General features: G+C 39.5%; 1 protein-coding gene across 1 annotated transcript in view; it reads right to left on the reverse strand.

The window, feature by feature from the left end:
* The window catches only part of LOC115386507 (E3 ubiquitin-protein ligase rnf213-alpha-like), an 86,698-nt gene that overhangs the window by 42,114 nt on the left and 24,584 nt on the right, over nucleotides 1-20,000 (reverse strand). The window contains exons 13-34 of the mRNA XM_030088842.1: nucleotides 19,089-19,260; nucleotides 18,841-18,999; nucleotides 18,646-18,744; nucleotides 18,436-18,558; nucleotides 15,397-15,580; nucleotides 15,008-15,181; nucleotides 14,764-14,916; nucleotides 14,067-14,680; nucleotides 13,747-13,906; nucleotides 8,090-8,307; nucleotides 7,739-7,876; nucleotides 7,470-7,634; nucleotides 5,760-7,035; nucleotides 5,473-5,654; nucleotides 5,225-5,380; nucleotides 1,530-5,135; nucleotides 1,316-1,440; nucleotides 1,109-1,225; nucleotides 906-1,030; nucleotides 703-825; nucleotides 545-603; nucleotides 139-292 (exon numbers count right to left, since the gene is read on the reverse strand). Of these exons, the coding sequence (XP_029944702.1) occupies nucleotides 139-292; nucleotides 545-603; nucleotides 703-825; nucleotides 906-1,030; nucleotides 1,109-1,225; nucleotides 1,316-1,440; nucleotides 1,530-5,135; nucleotides 5,225-5,380; nucleotides 5,473-5,654; nucleotides 5,760-7,035; nucleotides 7,470-7,634; nucleotides 7,739-7,876; nucleotides 8,090-8,307; nucleotides 13,747-13,906; nucleotides 14,067-14,680; nucleotides 14,764-14,916; nucleotides 15,008-15,181; nucleotides 15,397-15,580; nucleotides 18,436-18,558; nucleotides 18,646-18,744; nucleotides 18,841-18,999; nucleotides 19,089-19,260 (8,282 nt within the window). The remainder of the gene's footprint in view (nucleotides 1-138; nucleotides 293-544; nucleotides 604-702; nucleotides 826-905; nucleotides 1,031-1,108; nucleotides 1,226-1,315; nucleotides 1,441-1,529; nucleotides 5,136-5,224; nucleotides 5,381-5,472; nucleotides 5,655-5,759; nucleotides 7,036-7,469; nucleotides 7,635-7,738; nucleotides 7,877-8,089; nucleotides 8,308-13,746; nucleotides 13,907-14,066; nucleotides 14,681-14,763; nucleotides 14,917-15,007; nucleotides 15,182-15,396; nucleotides 15,581-18,435; nucleotides 18,559-18,645; nucleotides 18,745-18,840; nucleotides 19,000-19,088; nucleotides 19,261-20,000) is intronic.

Below are 20,000 nucleotides of genomic sequence, written 5' to 3' on the forward strand. Positions count from 1 at the left end.
GATGAGCAATAATAAGCCTGGTGCTTCAGCCCATCTTATTACGGTTATAGTGATACAATTGTTTTTGCAATGATCTTTGGAAAATCTTTCGTACCATGTGCACAATTGAAATAAACCATCCATTCATTTAGGTAGTACCTTTCATTTCATCACTGTCGCTCAGGAAAGTCAGAAGAATTTCAACTCTTTCATTACTGCGACTGCCACTTTCCACGTTGTCCTTCATCATGCTGACTGCACTCTGCACACAGCTTCGCAGCAGCAACGTGGTGTCCACAACACAGTCATCATCCTATCGAAGGAAATCAAAATGCTTAATATTAGTTTCAGAAGAAAACAATGAAAAACTTACATCATTGGTGTGTCGAAATCAAAGTTTATTTATAAAGCACTGTTCATACAAAATAATAATTCAACGTGCTTTACAATGTGTTCTGCAAATAGAAAGCCAACACATTTACAACATGAGTATATTGATTTACATAAAATTCGATTATATTCCAAAGGAATGTTTTTGAACACAAATAATGCGACTTATTCTCACATTTTCATCTGTTGTTTCTTCCAGCTCTGCCTCGGTGTAGTTGTCATCAACTTCCATGGCTGTAAAAAAGTTTAAGAACTTAATACAATGAAAAGTATTACTATGACAAATAATAATTATTAAAAAATTACCAATGAGTTGCTTTTCATTTAAATTACCTTCCTGCTGCATCATCTTTGTTTCAAACATCTTACTGATTGCCATGTTTTGCAAGGTTTTGATGTCGGAAACAATGTCTTTTGACCGTCTCAAATCATCAATGTGAACTGATCTCCAAGGACCTGTAAATATATTATCATGTCTCTGCACTGCACTTTTCAAAGTCAATATGAGAAAAGATTGACCTCAAGCTGTATTTTACCGCCATGAAAGCCAATGTAAGTGGTTCCCCCTTCTATTCTTGGCAGTCTGGTGATGAAGTAGACAAACACGTTGCATCCAGTCCTTTCCTGAGTTATCTTGTTGATTTCATTGATTGAGGAATACCTGAAAAAGCATCTGAACATAGTAAAACTGCAACGGCGGGCAAGACAGAGAAAGATATAAAGAAACTGCTGAACATACTTTGCAGATGCAATGAGACTGACACCATGAGAGGAGTCATCATAATCACATTGAATGATGAGGATCTTGTTGCATGATTCAGGAATGTTGCTTCCATTTTCCGCAGTGAGAAAGTTTCTGCAAAAAAGGCAGTTCTTTTTAATCGCACAACAACTCTTCTGCGAGCTATTAAAAATAATGTAAAATAATGCCAGTACATCAACAAACCTGATCTTCTTCAAAAATGAGTGCTCTGTGTCAAACTGCTGGAGTGAAAGAAGCTCAACACTGTGGAACATCTCCTTCAGCAGTTCCAAGTCAATCGCTGTCAACAGTCTGGAAAATGTTGTCACCTATTGTGTGCAAATGAAAATAAAATCTTTTAAGGCACTTTTAAAGCTGAGCATACACAACACTGTGGCATAACAGATTAAATCCTTACCTCTGTGAAGGCAGCGTGACAGCTAACTTCCTGTCTTGTGTGAGAAAGTATGTAGTCGGCCAAACAATTGTTACTCTGCTCTTCAAAGTAGATCTTGGCAAGCTCCTCACTCTCCACCTTTGGAAGGCCTGTGCGGTCCAACCGCACCACCGAGTCTGGTGTAGCACACTTGAGGAGTACGAGTTTGGCCTCATCAAGCACGTTCCTCTCAGCGTCTGTCACGTTCAAATTAGCTTTTTGGTTCTCCGTCACTTCAAGGACCACAGAAGCACATGCATCGGAGTGATAGCCAATGAAGACATCTGGGGGCTGGTACTTGTATGTTTGATCCGCTGCTGCAAACTGACTGCTCAGAGTTACAAAGAGTGTGACCCATTTCTCCAGTTCTTCCACGATCCTCTTCTGCTCTGTTCTGAGGACCGTGTGAATGTCCAGATAGTGTTTCTCCAGCCTGTTGATGAGAGGTATTGGGAACTGTTTGTAGACCACCTCTCTTTCTTCAATGACAATGAGCCGGAAATCTTGGTGCACTCGACATTTGACACGATGGGTTCCCAGTCCAAGGTCCACATACTTCTGCCCTCCCAAGCAGACATAGTATTGGTTGAGGGCATCATACAGACTTTCATAGAGGTTTTGCAAGTTTAGTAAAACCACAGTTTGACCTGTCTCCATGCATATCTTCACTCTGTTGATGTTGCGACAGATTTGGGTGTACTCTTGATCCTTTGGGAAGCTGGAGCCGAAGATTATTTCTGGTTGAACACTTTCTGAAAAGAATGTCTGCTGCAGGATTTGCAGAGCTGCGTAATTTTTTGTGAGTACCAGCAGGTATCGACATTCTTCATCTTGTGCAGTTGCGTGAAGGTTTTCTCTCACAAACTCGAAGGCGCTGAGGTTCTCAAGATTCGGAGTGATTTGCAGTTCTGTTGTGAAGACAGTAACTGCATCTACGTCATCCTTGCCACTGAAATTTCTCAAAACAGCCTTTGCTGTCTCTTCTGCTGTGGGCCTCCGTTGAGAAGCCTTAGCCTCTGCAAAAAACATCTTTATCAAGCTGTAATAATCACGAAGGCCAAAAAACCCTTTCCCTTGACTGTGGCAGATATGCAAGTAGGCTCTTGCAAAAGGTTCAAAGAAATCACTGACCTTCTCCAAAACCATTGCATCAGATGAACAAATGCCTCGAGCACTTTCAATGAGTTCCTTCTGATCAGGGTCACCTCGGGAGACAAAAATGCCTCTGTTCATCTTTGCAGGGTCCAGCGCCCAGTTGGAAATACCAATGAAACCAACCTTTTTGTGTGGTAGGGGCTCATCATCTATACATCCCTCTTCGAGCAATGGATGAAGAGTTTTCAGTGGCATTTTTGGCGAGTCTTCGGCCAGGCCAATCTCATCCAGAACCACAACGGAGATGTATTCACCAAGGTTTTTACCCTCTTGAAAGCGTCCACATTGCTTGAATGTATTGATGATGCCTTCTGGTGTTGAATGTGGACTGCATTGAAAGGACACCAAATGGATCTGCTTAAGCCTTTTGTAAAGGTCAGAATGAGCAGCTTGGCCTTGCATTGCATCTGCCACCAGAGTTTTGGACAAAGATTTTGAACTTCCAGGTTTCCCAACCAAGAACAGAGGGATTCTCAACTCAATGCAAAGCACCATCATGAAGACGTTCTCTTTGAGGGCATTGTTTCTGGCAATAGTATCACCCATTGGGACGCCATTTAAAAGCAAATCCTGCATTAATGAGATTTCCTGCATTACACCTGCTGGACTGTATGTTTGTAGTTCACTGCTGAGTTTTTGTCTGTATTGATCCTTATCTTCAAGGCAGGCATGGTAACACACTCCTGTGGCCATGACTAGAGACCAGACAACAGGGTCCCTGACCTCTGACCCTCTGTGATGTCGCTCTTTCTTTTGTGCTTTTTGAACTTTTTCAAGCTCCTCAAGCTCTGCAAAAAACTTGGCATGGTTGTCATAGAACCAAACAAAGACTTGCATGCAACGTTCCACATCCCTCAGGCTGACAAAGCTGCATTCATCTCTTCTTGTACGCATGTACTTCTGTGAGGCTGAAAGTACATTAGTGATCATGGTGATGTGATACGCATCGATTGCCTTTGTTTCAATCACTCTTTGCACAATCTGCTGAATGTATTTTTTCTCTGTGTGTTCATTTAACTGTCCAAAGTCCCACACCAGAGGGATCATGCTTGGCGGCAATGCTTGAACTCTGTATACTAATTGGCGAAGAGGGATGGATCCAAGCTTTTCATCTGTCTCATCAGCTCGAACTCGGTACCCAAGGCCTGCAGATTCTAACCTTTGGATCATCTCATCTGTGTGCTTTCGGTAGGGGTTGCAAGCAGCGATGATCTGCAACCCAGAATTTGTTGTCAAGCTTTCCCCCTTCACTGTGTTGTCACAAAGGACCTCCTTAATACTGCTGATGGCTTCAGTGGTGTTGGCTTCATCAAAGAAGAGAACAGTGTCAAGTCCATAGTCAGCTTTGTTGATGGAAGCAACATTTTCTGCTTCTCTGACTTTGGAAAGGATATTCTCAGAAGTAGTCCCTCCATGCACCTTGACCAATTTCATGTTCTCGGTGGCGACTCCGCTTTTTCGCAATTCACAGAGAAATTTGATGAGCCTTGTCTTACCACAGCCTGTTTCTCCCATGATGATGACAGGGATGCCACACCGGAACCGCATGTGGATTGCCAATATCTTCAAGATGTTGTCAGTTGTAAGTTCATAGGTTTCGTCAGGGTCTAAAGGCCACTGAATCCCAAGAACATTGCAAATTCTCTCGATCTTCTCTCCCCGGGGAAGACTGTCAAAGTTAATGTTGAATGGGACTCTCTGCAGTGTCAGGCCTTCATACAATGCCTTTGTCATGACATTCTTTTTGATGACCCTTCCAGATGTGGGTTCAATGGCGTCAACAAAGCCCTGTTCATTGAGCTGAAGATGAAAACCAATGAAGGTCATAGACACATGGTCATCATTGAAGAAGATGTATGGGTGTGGTTCTGTTTCCCATCTTTTTCTGATGAGAAAGGGAGCCAAGTCTTCATCTTTCACACCAGTCAGATCCATTTGCAGCCTGCCAGGACTCTGGTCACAGATGTTGAGTGATGGAGTGGCAAAGTCCTTTGCCATCAGTATCATGAAATCTACCACAAAGGTTTTGAACCCACTCAGCGTGTCTCCAGTGAAAGTGGCATCACAAAAAACAGATGTCTCGCAGTCTCTCAGCTGCAGGTTAAGAAACCATGCAAAATTCCTCAGTTCTGCCCAGGATGGGTCCATGATGCCACAATTCATCAGAAGCATCTGAAGACATTCCACATGTGACCCCTCAACACATTGATATGAAAATGCATCTAAATCCATGCCGTTATGAAAGCGTGTCAGATACTGATATGGTCGCTGGAAAGCTTCACTCCTGAATTCTTCCTCATCCATCAGAGGGTCATCACTGCTCACAACGGTTGGATCTTCTCGCTTCCTCATCTCAAGCATGAGTACATCTTTGGGTGGTCGGCAGACAATTTTTGGAAACACATCTGTGAATGTGCTTGGCAAAATCTGAGCCTGTGGATGAAACTGAGGATTAGTGACATTTCATAATCACACAACAGATAGTTGTTGTTTGTGCTCAGTACCACTGAAAAAACATGTACCTGGTTTGATGTAGTCTGGTTTAACTTGACAGTGGGTTCCAATATCTCAATGACATACAGCTGCTTGTCATTGCACTTCCACAGCTTTCCCTCAGAGTCCATCAAATAGCGCAAAATCAACAATTTGAAAAGGAACTCTGCAAGACCCTTTTGCACCTTTAAGAAAAACATGACAGCATCTCATTAACACAGTGTGTCCAGTCAACAAATCCTATAAGAATTAGTAGTATTTTGAAAAGCATTATTACCGATGACATGACATCGAAGTGAAACATTGTAAGCTCTTCCCCTTTGGACCTTTCCAACAGCGACTGAACAATGGTGTTCTCATCAACACATGGTTCAATCAAGCGAATGCATTTCTTTGCCGATGGCTTTGTGGTTGAAGACTTCAGTTTTTCATACAGCCTCTTGATGTACAATGATTTACCTGAAATCAAAAACTGTAATTACGGCAGGTATCAACAAATATGACAGCAGATACCCCAACTTCAGTGACAACAAGTAATATGAGGGGAAATATATATATACATACCAACACCTGCCCTTTTAGATGAGATGATACCAACGCAGAGCCTGTCTTTAAATACAGCTGCAGCACTGCACTGATCTTTTGGAACGGCATAATGTTTGTGAAGGTACCTCTGGATCCTTGCCAGTGACTCCTGGGGAACCATGTGCAGTCTGTACTGGCTGAATGCTGAAGGAAGGTAGGCATGCTCTCTTTCTGAGCTGCAAATGAGAACAAGTTGGTAGTCATGCCTACTCTTCATTTTCATTTCCTGGAAAAAGCTCTCAAGTTTAGAGCTGACATCGTAAGTGAGTAGATCTCCATACAGAAGGGAATATATTTTTTGGCCTCTGTAGCCTTCACTGAGGCAGCGCCTGAGGAACAGCTCCACTTGTTCGTATGGAGTTGATGGGCTGCACAGGAGGACTTCGTCATAGGTTGGAAGTGTGACAGTTTCACTGTTCATATAAACTGAGATGCAAGATGTCAAGACTTCATCATGTGGACAAACAATGAGGTTTGGCCTCCCAGTGGCCAAACCTTTGGGTAGCTGCCTCTGAATGAAGTTATTTTCCAAATTATCTTCCTTACTGTCACAGTCTTCATTTTTGTCACTTTTGTTTGCAAGTATTTCCAACAGTCTTCCAAGACTTTTGATGTCAAGAACGTGTGGAAGAAAATCCTTCATGTCTTTCATGTAGGCATTCCATATCTGATCAAATGCTTGCAAACCATTTGTTTGCTCCACAAGACTTGGCAGGGAACTCAGCTGGCTGTCGAGTTCTTGGTCTTCTGTGCTACTTCTTGGCAAAATAACAAAGGTTTGAAATTCAAGATCCTCATTTCTTTCTTGTGGTTTGGTGATAATTTCATCTTGAAGTGTATGCCAGACGTGCTCCAAGTCTGTGGTCGTACAGTTTGGTTTGATGAAAGACAGCATCATGAGAACTTGATCCTCGATACTGGTCACATTTTGCTGAGTGAGTTTGCTGCACAGGTAGACAATCTGTTCAGCGGTGTAATAGTTCAGATAGTAATTTTGTGATCTCTGCTTGTTGACAAAATCCATCCAGTATTTCAGACATTTCTCCATTTTTCTGCAAAGTTCAGGCAGCTGCTCTTCTATGCCTCCATCTATAGTGACACTGGGAACTCTGTCCAAGTTGAAGTCCATCATGATGCTGGGTAACTGGTTATCTGAAAAGCAGTTGATTTGCACTTTCCAGTGCCTGAACAAAGGATTTCCAGCATTGTACAAGGCAATGAATGCCTCAGCAAGTCTTTGGACACTGGCAAAAACCTGAAATTAGAAGAAGACTGTCGTGAATGCCACTACTTATTACTCGGCAGAACTTTGTTATATAGTATTGGGAAAGTATTTGAATTTACATGGAACAGCAGACTAGTAGGTTTTTGTTTCAAGCTGGAAAATAGTTAATTAATCGTGGGTCAATGATTTCCACTTAATTTAATTATGACATAATGTCATTGTGTGTTAAAACATTGCCTGACTCATTGAATATGTGAAAAGATTTGCATTCACCTTTTGACTTATGAAAACCTATCAAATCAATGATAGATCAGACATCTGTTGAAAACTACCAGTGCAACCCTATATAACTCTGTGCTTGAATCAATGAGAATTATCTGAAAACAGCATTCAGTTTTTAATAAAAATGGAGAAAAAAAATACCGAAATTGTCATGGCATACAAAAACATAAATTTCACTCTACCTCTGCAAAATGCTCAACTTCATTTTGCCCTTTATCTCCTTTGCCAGACATGAGCATAAGTTTGTTTTGCAACTCTCTCAGATCCTCGAGAGAGTAGCAGCGCATCTGCGGACCCTCATCAAGCTCTTCTGGAATTTGCAGCTTCAGAGCAGTTTTAAGACTCAGCTGGAGTGAAACACAGAATATTTACATACTTTCATCAAAACATTTGTTCTTACACCTCTGTGCTGAAATGCTAAGAGGGATGTCTTCAACTTTGTGTCTCTTACCTTTTCGACACCGTGTGGACTGATCAAATAGATTCCCTTATGGTTGATGGTTGATGCCAATGAGAGAGACGACAGCTCCACTGACCCATGGCTGTCCTTCACCATCTTCAACCATTCTAGATGGCGTGCAGTGTCCCGCTACAAATGGAGACACTTGTTTCTACTGAGCAGTCTTACAAGTAGGTACTGTCAGTTAATTTGTAATGAATTCTTGTAATGTAGTTATTAATCAGTTATGACTGTTTTAAGAAGCATAGATCAGTAAAGTTCTGAAAAATCAATTGCTTCAACTGATAAGTCAGATATGACAAACTTCATTCCTTATTGCATTTCAGTTATCGTGAGTATTACCAGTTTCTGGCAGAGGTTGCTGTCATTATCCAAAGCTTTCCAAAGCTTTTTGAGCATTTCTTTGAAGGCATCAAACCCAGAGTCTGGTTTTAGCTCATAAAGCATTGAGGAATAACCAAGGACTGCATCATGGAAGCAAGCGACACGATCCACATCCATGTCATTCTCTCCCGCAGAGATCGAAGCCAGGTCAACAAACACCTTCAACTCATTGATATCTTTTAAAAGAAAAAAAAAGAAACAATTAAAACTGTGGGCAGCAATAAGCTGGCCCTTGCGCACCCATGCACGTCCATTGACACACACTTCCACATATACACCCTTTGACACAAATGTTGCCAAATTTGAAATTGATTTGACCAACAGTTCTACAGCACTACATTAAAGGTGCATTCAGGAGTTTTACAACCTTAAAAATTCTTATTTTCCACCATAAATATGTTAGACATTTTCAATGATGTGTACAATGTGCCCTGACATATTCATTACAAGTACCTCTAACAGCGCTAAATTGTCACTTGAAAGTTGCAGTGCCGGTCCGGCACCAGAATTTTTTTGGGGAGAATTTGAAAGGAATGACGTAATGCGCGCTCCGGCTGGATAGGTTTCGATTTGTCCGCCATTACTCCGCCGGATGCTTAGTGAGCAACAACTGAGCAGGATCTTCCAGAAAGTAAGAAAAGACTGGCTTCCAGCACTGCCACAACTCCAGCACAAACTCCACCAGGTAAAAGAAACTTAAATCTTACTTGAGCGCTACTAAACGAGCGAAGAAGGAGTTCCCCTCTTCCGTGCACGCGAGCCACAGGCACGAGTTTTTCACTAAGCTGCATTACGCCCAAGGCCTGCAGGGGGCGCTGTTTCGCATAAAACGTGCAAAGTCCTTAAGGCACCTTTAAAGTGTAATTTCTGTTGCCGAAAGGTGGTGTGATATCCGTGTATCTTCCGGTCATTCAATAACATTTTGGTTTGGGAAATCCAAAAACGGGAAACGAGATGACTTCAGTTATCTGATTTGATGTCAGTAAACAAAAAGAAATGAGACAGCACATCTCTCTTTTGGAAATCGAAAAACAGAAAACAAGCCTTCATCTGATTTTCCATTTTGGATCAAATAAACACAACTCAGGAAATAAAATACAATCATAATTCATTATCTCAAGCTTGCTTTCCCAGAAAACCAGAAAACGTTGTTCATCTTTTGAAATGGCAGACTAGACAGTGACACAGTTTGTTATTAAACTCATTTAAGACATTAACATGGTCAAACGATATAACTAAGGCATATGCAACAGTGATACAAGTTATCCCTGTACAAGATAACCTTTGTTTCATTTTTTTCTTCATTTTCCCTCTTCATTAAATCGACTGAAACAGAGACTTAGGCTTTACACATGACAATTTTTCTCATCGCAGCACAGTAAAAAGACCATGTTGCGCTGTCAGCCATCTTTTTATTTTTTCCAACTAAACAAACTATGAACAAAGTCCTCTTTGCGGGCAATGACAATACAACAGAAGCGCACCTTCTACAGCAAACTGTGCATACTTATTTTTTGCAAATAATTGTGAAACTTAACGTAACACATAAAAAATATAAAATTTCTTTTTTCCCCCCAGTTTATTTATTTATTACTTTTTCATATTCACAAATGACATTTATGACATTAACAAAAGGTAATGAAACAACAAAGACAATATCACCCATTCGCTCCCTCCCTCCCACCCAGATCAACAAAACACACTAAATATTACAAGGGCAAAACACAGGACAAACAAGAGTGTAAAGTGTAAATGGGTGCCTTCAAAGGCCTGATGTCCATTAGTCTTTTATGTGAAGAAGCACTGGACTCCAGATTCTTAAAAAAATTTTGTGGGTTACTGAACAGATCGTATCTCAGCTTTTTTTTTTTTACATGCAAAATACCTATTAACTCATCTGATCTTATCAATTCTAAAATCCTGCAGATTTGTACGAATGCCCAAAAAACTAGAGATCAGATGTTTTGAGTGTGGTGAATTTGTTAGAAGTTTGAGTAGTGGGATATCATCTGCTGGACAGGGAAATGAACTATGTTGCTGAATGTAATCTCTCACCTGACGATATCTACAAATTTGGGTCTTATAAAGGGAGAATTAACCTTGTAATTGCTCAAATTGATACAAACTTTTCATGTGACGGTCATTTAATTTAGTGATCCTGGTCTGACTCCATTCGTTAAAAGCCACATCCTGCATAGAGGGTGGAATGGCTTGGAGTGCAACCAGAGATATCTGGCAACTTACATGCTTTTTTTGATTTGGTTTCAGATTTTCTGGACATTGCATAAAACAAAATGATCTCTCTTGTACACCTTCCTGACCCCAGAAGAAGAGAAAAGGATAGAAGGTAATGAAGTGTTGGTACACAAATGATTTTCAATTGCTAACCAGGAAGGTCCACTTCACTTGTACTTTGGGATCCACAATGCCAATAAGCACAGATTCAAATTCACTGCCCAGTCATAATGTTGAAAGTATGGTAATCCAAGACCACCAATTTCCCTTGGTTCCTGCAAGTGTTTTTTGGTTATTCTGTGTGTTTTGTACCCCGAGATAAATAGTAAAATTATGGAGTCAATTGCTTTGAAAAATGATTTAGGACCAGAAACTGGAACATTCTGAAATATATAGGAACCTAGGCAGGGTAAACATTTTAACAGCATTCACTTGACCAATCAGTGATATAATATTAATAACATTCTAAATTTTTCAAAATTGTCTTTAAGTTTTTCGAATTACTCAATGAATTAAGCTGTGAAAGGGTCCTTGGGTTTCTTTGTTATTTTAATGCCTTACTATTTTATATTGTCAACTGACACTTTAAATTATACTTTAATAGAGATGAATCAAAATTTGTTGATACTCGTAAGCTTGTTTTGTTAGTTTATTATGTTTGTGATACATTAAATTCGTCACTCTTCATACATTGAAAAAAGAATTTGGCAGGGATAAAAGCCATTCTGGTCTAGATGAATAATTGTGCAAATGTGATGACTAAGCTAGTCAGCTACGATTTTTGTGAGGATTCAAAAGTCAGTATTGAATATGGATAATGTTCTGTATGATTAAGGATCTGTTTCATCTGTATCTTGCTTCAAAATAAGCTAAATATTTGCATTCTAAACGATAGGGGAAGTGTTTTTGACCTGATCGAGTGAGAGTACATTTTAATAAGGAATGGTGTTAGTTGTTCAGCTAACGTTTTATCAAATTCCATGCAGAACCCTTCAGGGCCACATTGTTTGTCACAATGCATGGACTTGATGGAATCCGTTATTTTTTTAATTGTTAAACTAGAGTTCAACGCTTCTCGAGATTCATTGTCAAGTTGTGGAATAGTTAGTTTCCCTAATCATTTCTTAGCATAACCCTTATTTTTAGATTTTTACAACTCCTCATAGTACTCCCTGCAGCAGTTAAAGCAACACTAAGGAACTTTCAGTTTTCGTTGATTTTGGCGGCGCCAGTGGACAAAAGCGGTAGTGTTTCCTGAACGAATACTTACAGTTCCCATGAGGACTAGCGCGTGACGTCGTAAAATGCTGCTCCCGGTGGCATGCTGTCGGACTGAACTCGCCTACATTTGTTTCCAGCGGCTGTGTGAAGGATGGATAGCGACGAGGTAATGAATCTAATGGTGGCTAAACAATGTTACATCATGATGTGACGCATGCCGTAAAGCAGTCCGCACATTTGGAGTTTTTTTAGTGTGCAGGATTCCTACCACCCTCCTCACAGTTGCCATTGCTAGATTTTATCTTGTGAATACCTCTCTTTGTCTGCTGACCTCTATAGCTGTCTATAAGACATTTTTCTATAATTTTTTTAAGTGTATTGTCCATGGTCATAATTTCATTGTTTTAAGTCATGGGTTATTAAAAAGTGATTTTAAGAAATGTTACTTTTTAAAAATATTGGTTGATTAAATGTTTGAAAAGTTTAATTGATTTCATGTAGAGTCTCAGTCACGTGTGCGAGTTCAGAGATCATATGGGTGGCATTAGTGGGTGAGGCAGTATGGCAGAGAGCGCCAAGTTGGCTGCACAACAGAACACCAACATGGCCAGAGCAAAACTAACATTCTACATGGTCCAGGAGGCGCACACGGTAACTTTAATTTTGTACTTTCATACGGTGTTGTATGTGTTTAAAAATGTTGAATAAATGACCCCAGAATTGACAATTGAATGTTTCCTGTCATTTGGCGATTGTGTTTGGACCTGTCTAAATGCTGGTCATTCTTTGCCGGACGTTTGTGAGAGACTTTAAGAACGAAAGAGATGTTTTGCAAATGTTTTTTATTTCTTTTTTTTTAGTAGTAGTTTTCATGGTGTCTATGGAGGAGGAGAGATGAAATAAAACTGAAAAAAGACATCTGTATGAAGCGGGGCCATTACTTTGGACCGGTGTAGCTACAACCTCTTAGTTGGTTTGCCTGTAATGTGTGAGGTTGATCTCAAATTCAAAATAATGCTGCCGCCTTGTAAGATTGATCACTAAGTTTTTAGAAAGAAGTGTATTGTACTCATACTTTAACTTGGTGATTTCTTTTTGCAGAATGTTAACCTCTTTTATATATTGCAATTCAAGCTTTGATAATCCTGCATCAATGTCCTTAGAGTGTTTCTTTTGTATTTCCCTCATGTTTAGTCTCATATGATATAATGTGACCTCTTAAATAAAACTTAAATGTATACTTTATAACACTCCCACAGCATGGAGTCTGTGACATCGACTGTGTCATTCATTTTAAAAAACTCTGTGATTTTGGTTGAGATGCTCTGGCAGAAAGTTTTGTTGTTTAACAAGGAAGGATGTAGTCGCCATGAAAATTGTTTAGGTCTCTTAAAGTCAACAATTACTGAAATTGGAGCGTGATCATAGATCAGAATATTGTGATTGTCGTGGAATTTTTGGTGAATCAGAGCCAAAGATGACGAGTCAAGGTGTTGACGCTGCACGAGGAAGATTGATTGAGGATTGCAGAGGATGAACTCAAAAATCAGCTGATTTAGAGCAAGGCTGCTGCTCCGAGGAGAACCCAACCTAACTCTGCCTAACTTCCGGCAATGCTATATCATATAACCAGATCTCACGAGACTAGCAGATATTGTTTCTCGGTAAGTCTGGTAAAAACAATAAATGACTTTATAAAGCCACATTTTTGTTACATTTATCATCTATTCATCTGAGACAGTAATATAATGAATTCAAATGAAAATACATCAAGTTGAGGGCTTTGCTGAGCAATTTCTGAGATTATTTAGATTAATTAATTACAGAGCATAATTAATCTATTTTTTAATCTCTTGACAGCACTAGATATATGTCAAATGAAACAGGAGATTGTGTGGTGCGGTATGTGTGTGTAAAAGAAACAGTTGTCATTAAAATAATGTTTACTGCACATCCTGGGCAGCTGTGTGCCCTTACCAGAGACAGTTTGGATATGTTGAGTTCAGACTGGAAAGTTTCGCCAAAGGAAGGTGTTTGCCATGTCTCAGGTTCTTGTAGGAACCCTGGGGTGGTACCAACGCGTGAAATTTTAGATCTCAATTTATGGACTATATGCAGCGTCTGTGCTCAGGCCCTAATACTGTAAGATGTGAACTTACCTTCAAGGGCTTCCTTCGCCCATTTCACAAATTGTCCTCGACGTCCCAGTTCCTGCAGACACAGTCTCCGTGGCTCAGTGATGTCTACCAGGATCTTCTTTGCCTGCATCAAGTCATCATCAATCCTTTTGAGCTGCTCTTTCTCAAAGTCTACTTGATTCTGAGGGGAGAAGAAAAAAAAATCAATTTATCTAAAATTTGCTTTATCTCCTAAATGCACTGATCACTGGTAGTTAAATTGACAGTATAGCTCAGGAACGGAGAGAGTGTTTCAGCATACTAACAGGTTAATTTGACCAACTTTAAACATGTTAACTTACAACTTTCGTCAGTGTCTCCAGAACACTGAAGTCTCCTTGAAGACAAAGCGTATCTTTGACCTTCATGATGATCTGAGCTGAAGCCACAGCCAGATGAAGCTCATGGTACTGCTTAATCTGCTGCATCCTGCTGTTGATCCACAGCTTGTCCTGTGAATTATCGACTTTGCACATGATGTCTATTTCTTGTTGAAGTTTTTCATAGTTGTCATTGACATCTTTGAAAAGTTGATTGACTTCTTCAAGTCTTATGGTTCCATCCCTCAAACGAACATAGATATCTTTGAAATGGTCAAAGCAACTCATGAAAATTTTTTCATGGATCGTTTTTAGTGTTACCATGTCTGCTACTTGAGATTCATCAGGATCATCTTTCACTTTATCCTCAGGCAGGAGTTTGGCTTGTTGGTCCCAACACTTTTTGAACACATAGCTGTCTCTGAATTTGTGCAGGACCTCTGCCATCTCTCTGATTTCTTCATCGAGACTAAAGTAGGTAACAACACCAGCCATTTCAGGCTGCCGTTGATCATATCGATGAACCTCCATGAACTCATTCAATGATGCACACTCAATGTTGACTTGCCGTTTGAGCATGATGTCAGCTACATCAACTATCAAGAGAGGAAAAAAGTGATCATTAATTATGAAAATTTCAAGAACCCAATCAAATGAAACCTGGACATGGCCAGCTCACCTGTTATATGATCCTCAAGTTTATGGTTCAGAGTGAAGAGAACATCCACAAGCTCCTTTTCATGGTAAATAGATTCCAATTCGTCATGTCTGCACTGCAAAAGCCACTTCATCTTCCCATTATCTTTGTAGCTTTCATTGTTAGAAAGAAAGTCTGTTGACACAGAGCACATAGATGCAAATAAATCTCTCAACATGCTCTATGTTTATGCTGATGTGGTACGTGAAAATTAAGTTTCCATTACCAGTCTGTATCAGTGCTAAGAAGACGTCTTTTTGCTCCAAAATGATTTTGAGCAGGCTGATTTTGAGGTTCCCTTGGACCAGTTGATCTGTTATTGCTATGAATGATGAGATGGCGATGGTAATTATGTCTCTGGCATCTTGAGAGAGTTGCTCAGCCAGGTTCTGATCTGCACCTGAATTGATGGAGTGAACACATCGGTGTTTCATCAAAACCCGTAACAGTGAACAATAATAATGGTACAGGGAAACAGTTGTTGGTGACTGCACGAACAAATAATCAAAATCATGCATTCAGGCATCCATGGAATGGTTTTTGAAATACGATTTTACATTTGCTACTGTTCAGAAGTCTTCTGTTTGAGCATGAGGAATTTTCTTAATAAGATACCATGTAGCTGGAAAATGTCTTTGGCAGCTGTCCAGGAGAGTAGATGACGAAGAACCACTTCTTCATCCCCCTGGTATTTTCCTTGGCTGTCCAGTGGCCAGGTCTTTTGGATAATTGCTGAGGCAAGCTTTCCAAAATTAGGATTTATCTTAAATTTCTCAAGAACTTTGCCTTCAGACTTTGTCTGCAAAGAAAAAACATCATATAAGCTTATTTTATAATTACATTTAATGTATGATTTCATTTGTAGTTTCTGATGAAAAGCTATAGTATAATGCTGGTGCAGGAATATAACCATGATTAAAGAAAAACAATACAAATTCATTCAACAAATGTAGTCAATGGAAACGATGTCTGTCATTTAAGTGAAAAGCCATCATGCACGCACAGGGCAGAAGCCTATCAGACTCTGAGCTATCCGAACTTCTACATATGACCTGTGGGGGCAGTAAAGCATCTTTGCTACATGTAGTCTACCAGAAACTGACAAGAAGAAGAAGGAATACAGTAGGGGCAGCCGGCCGTGGTGGCAGATGCTGCTGAACATCAAGCGCAGCCAGAACGATATCAGCCTTAAAATTTTAACATTAAAGAAGGATCCACCACTTTGAAATTGTTTACTTGGCAGCATTTTGGGTACCCAGTGGAAATAATGAATGGCAACCAAGTGACAGACGAGACACAGGCTTGAAGAGCACTGTAAGAAAATAGTAGGGATGGTTCGATCCGATCCACTGGATCGATATCGAGTTCGATCCAGGCCAAAATGACTGGATCGAGCATCGGAGTTTTTTATTAGAACTCGTTCGATCCAATCCATAAGCCCAATCTGTCTGATACGTAGTGTTTACAGTGTTGTTGAAAGCAATGTGAGCTCTGAGTTTCAATAAAGCCACAGCAGTTACACATACCCTAAATCCTCTAATAATGACCTGTATTCCATTAAAAGCCCGTCTCGCTTTGAAGAAAGCTCACAAAAGCCACCTCCATAAAAGCCTGTTTTTTTTTTTTTTTTGTCATTTCTTTTTTTCTGTGAAGCACTGTGGCGCTGTACTGACAGTAGTCTGTGCTACAGCGCCAGTCCTCCTGGTGGCGACTGTGTGTATTACACGGGTCCGGTAAAAATGGCGGAGGGACAGACAACATTAAACTCGATGTTGAGATGTTGAGATTTAATTTTCACATCGATTGAAAAAATAAATGAGCTCAGTACATTTTACTGGGTTCAAACTGACACAAAAGATCTATCTGCTCGTTTTGAAAATTTTAAAATACAAGTCTCTCTCTTATACATGCCTCCTTCCATTAAAAGCCTGGTACCAGCTACAGTTGAGACGAATAAAAGCCCCGGCTACTATAAGAAGATTTACGGTAACTTCAGTTGTTGTCACATATTTTCCTTCTTTCTTTAGGGGACCAGAACAGGTGTTGTACAATGAACGTGGTATTTTTAGATGTCAGTATCAAGCAAATTACATCCATGTATTTTTAACAACTTTGAGAGTGACAAAAAGAATCATATCGGTATCGGATCGGTATCGGTCAATCCTCAAGGCTGCAGTATCGATATCGGTATCGGATGTGAAAAAGTGGTATCGAGCCATCCGTAGAAAATAGTACCGTACACCGCAGCTAACATGAGCTGTAGAAATACAGTTGGAGTCTATCCGTAGAATTGTGATTTCATGTTTAAATGTTTATTTGTGCTTGTGATGATAAGGGACTATTTACATGGTTAAAATATTTACATGTGATTATTTACACTTCATGGTGTGGTCATTACGTTTGAAAATATGTTTATAAATAAGTTAGGGTAAAAATTCTATGGATAAAGTTAGGTAGATATTGTGGAGTAAACTGTGGTTTTTTTATAATTTGCATATTTAATTTCTTGTGAAAAAACTTAAGTTTCATGGCTGTCCTGGATCTGACAGGCAGACGGGCAAGTGGAGTGGAGCCACACAGTTTTTCGACCTCTCTCTTTCTCTATTTTTCTCACTCTCTTCTCTCTTTTGATTTTTATTTGTATCTTTGGATATTACCTTTGTTATTTAGTTTATGTTTATGGACATTATATTTTTTGTAATGTGACTTTAAAGTTCAACTAAACTTTTTTAAAGGAAACGAGGATTCTGTGGAGTTTTTTTTTTTCTTTTTTTTTCCCCAAGTGTGGACTTTAGGAGGGAATAGGAGCGTCGGACTTAGGCTTCATGATTCAGGAACCTACATGAGCAATATGCGCTCTGTATTGACAGAGTAGTACTTTGGTTAAAGTTTTGCATTGTTCACACTTTAAAAACAGAAATATTTATTTTAATTTGAGGAAGAAAGTTTATACTCATGAATGGATGCAAAATATAAAACATTTGAAAATGTACCCGTTTTGACAGTTCAAGTTAAATAGTTTGTCATTTTAGTTTTCTTAAAGGTGCCTTAAGGAGTTTGCACATTTTATGCAAAACAGCGGCCCCTGCAGGCCTTGGGCGTAATGCAGCTTAGTGAAAAACTCGTGCCTGTGGCTCGCGTGCACGGAAGACGGGAACTCCTTCCTCGCTCTTTTAGTAGCGCTGGAGTAAAATTTAAGTTTCTTTTACCTCGAGTCTGTGCTGGAGTTGTGGCAGTGCTGGAAGCCAGTCTTGTCTTAATTTCTGGAAGATCCTGCTCAGTTGTTGCTCACTAAGCATCTGGCAGAGTAATGGCGGACAAAGCGAAACCTATCCAGCCGTAGCGTGCATTACGTCATTCCTTTCAAATTCTCCCCCAAAAAATTCTGGTGCCGGACCGGCACTGCAACTTTCAAGTGACAATTTAGCGCTGTTAGCAGTGCTTACAATGAATATGTCAGGGCACATTGTACACATCATTAAAAATGTGTGACATATTTATGGTGGAAAATAAGTATTTTTAAAGTTGAAAAACTCCTTAATGCACCTTTAACAGTAAAGCGTAACTATTGTCTCATCTCATGATTGTGAACCCAATATCATGTCTCGTCTCATGAGCAGGGCGTGTCGTCACACCCCAAGAAACAACTCGTACCTGGCACAAATGTGTAACAGCTTCGAGAGCACAGTTCTCAACACTTGCAGCAAGATGTGGACGGGAATCTTTCAGCACCTCTATATAGTTACAATAGAAATCAATTTGATCCTGAGGAGATTCCTGAAAAATGACACAAACTCATTATACATGCTGGACTTTTATCTGAGACAATTCCATATCAAAATCTACAAGTCATCCATCACCTACCTTTTTGTACTTGCCCTCAAAATCCATTTTGAATGTCTGCTCCCACTCTGTTGTGAAATCTTCATCTTTGAAACTAATTGAAATTATGTTGTTCCACGTCTGAAAAATAATTAGAGCCATGGTTCTCAGCATTCACTACTCATGTTTCTGTATTTTTTTTTATATGAGGTTTTTTAATAAAACAAAAGCGCTCACTTCAAACTGATCTGTCGCCTTTCCGTGCCACAGGGATGTGAATCCCTTGTTGAGCAACTGTTTAAATGTCCGACTCATCCATTCTCTCATTATTCCCATTGCCTGAGAGATCACCAGTTCTCTCACATGTTGCTGTACTCCGTCTTGTTCTCGGCTTTCCTAAATGTGAATCATTGGTGAAGTTTATAAGATTATCAAAGATTAATGATTACACCTCATGCTACACAGAATGGACACACCCCACTTACCTGTTGCTTGTTACACTGAACAAAGTCGGTTACAGATGCAACCAGATGCATGCATGCAACTGGGATATCAGGGTAGTTTTGGGTGTATGTTGGTTTCACCCCTTTGCAAATCTTGTCTAACAGCCTCACTGCTGCTGAAAGGCAGTCTATCCTGTAAGCCTCTGTAAAATCACTGCCATAAACCACAAAAAATGGATGATTAGACAATGAGTTTTCAGGGAATGACAACATCAACTGTTACTTAACAACAAATTTAAACCTCTGTAAAATGACTATCATAAACCACAATAAATAAATAAATAAATAAATAAATAAATAAATAAATAAATAAATAAATGAGCTTTTAGGGAATGACACAACATTCAATTTGTTATCAAACACATTATAGCAAATTTACAACAGTGCATAGAAATGAACTTGCTACCTCTGAGAAAATCAGCTGAGGGGGAAGAACATGGCCTGTCTCAGATTTTAATGATGCTGAGTTTCATGGCTCTTTATTTAGACTGAAGAAATGGGATGAAGTATTTATTAGTCAGAAAACATTATTTTAGGGGCAAAAATGGCACTTCAAAATAAAGCCTTGGGATTAACTGTTCCCATTGGATTACATGTTAAATTGAGGTATTCTGAAGATTTTACAATAGATTCTTGTAATATGATTCCTCAACTTTCAAAATTAAAATGCTGTTCCATGGAACACTTCCTCCGGTTGTTTTCTACAACTTGAAATGTAATGCTATATTTTGCACAAACTTGATAGCAAAACTGCAACAGACTGAGATGCAAATCCTGAGTGATATATACTAATTTTAAATAATCTTAATTTTGAAAGTTGAGGAGTGATATTACAAGAATGCATTGCAAAATCTTTATCCGAGGTGCTGCGCAGTGAAAACAGGAGGCTCAGAA

Source organism: Salarias fasciatus, chromosome 4 (assembly GCF_902148845.1).
Source record: "Salarias fasciatus chromosome 4, fSalaFa1.1, whole genome shotgun sequence".
Taxonomy (NCBI): Eukaryota; Metazoa; Chordata; class Actinopteri; order Blenniiformes; family Blenniidae; genus Salarias; species Salarias fasciatus.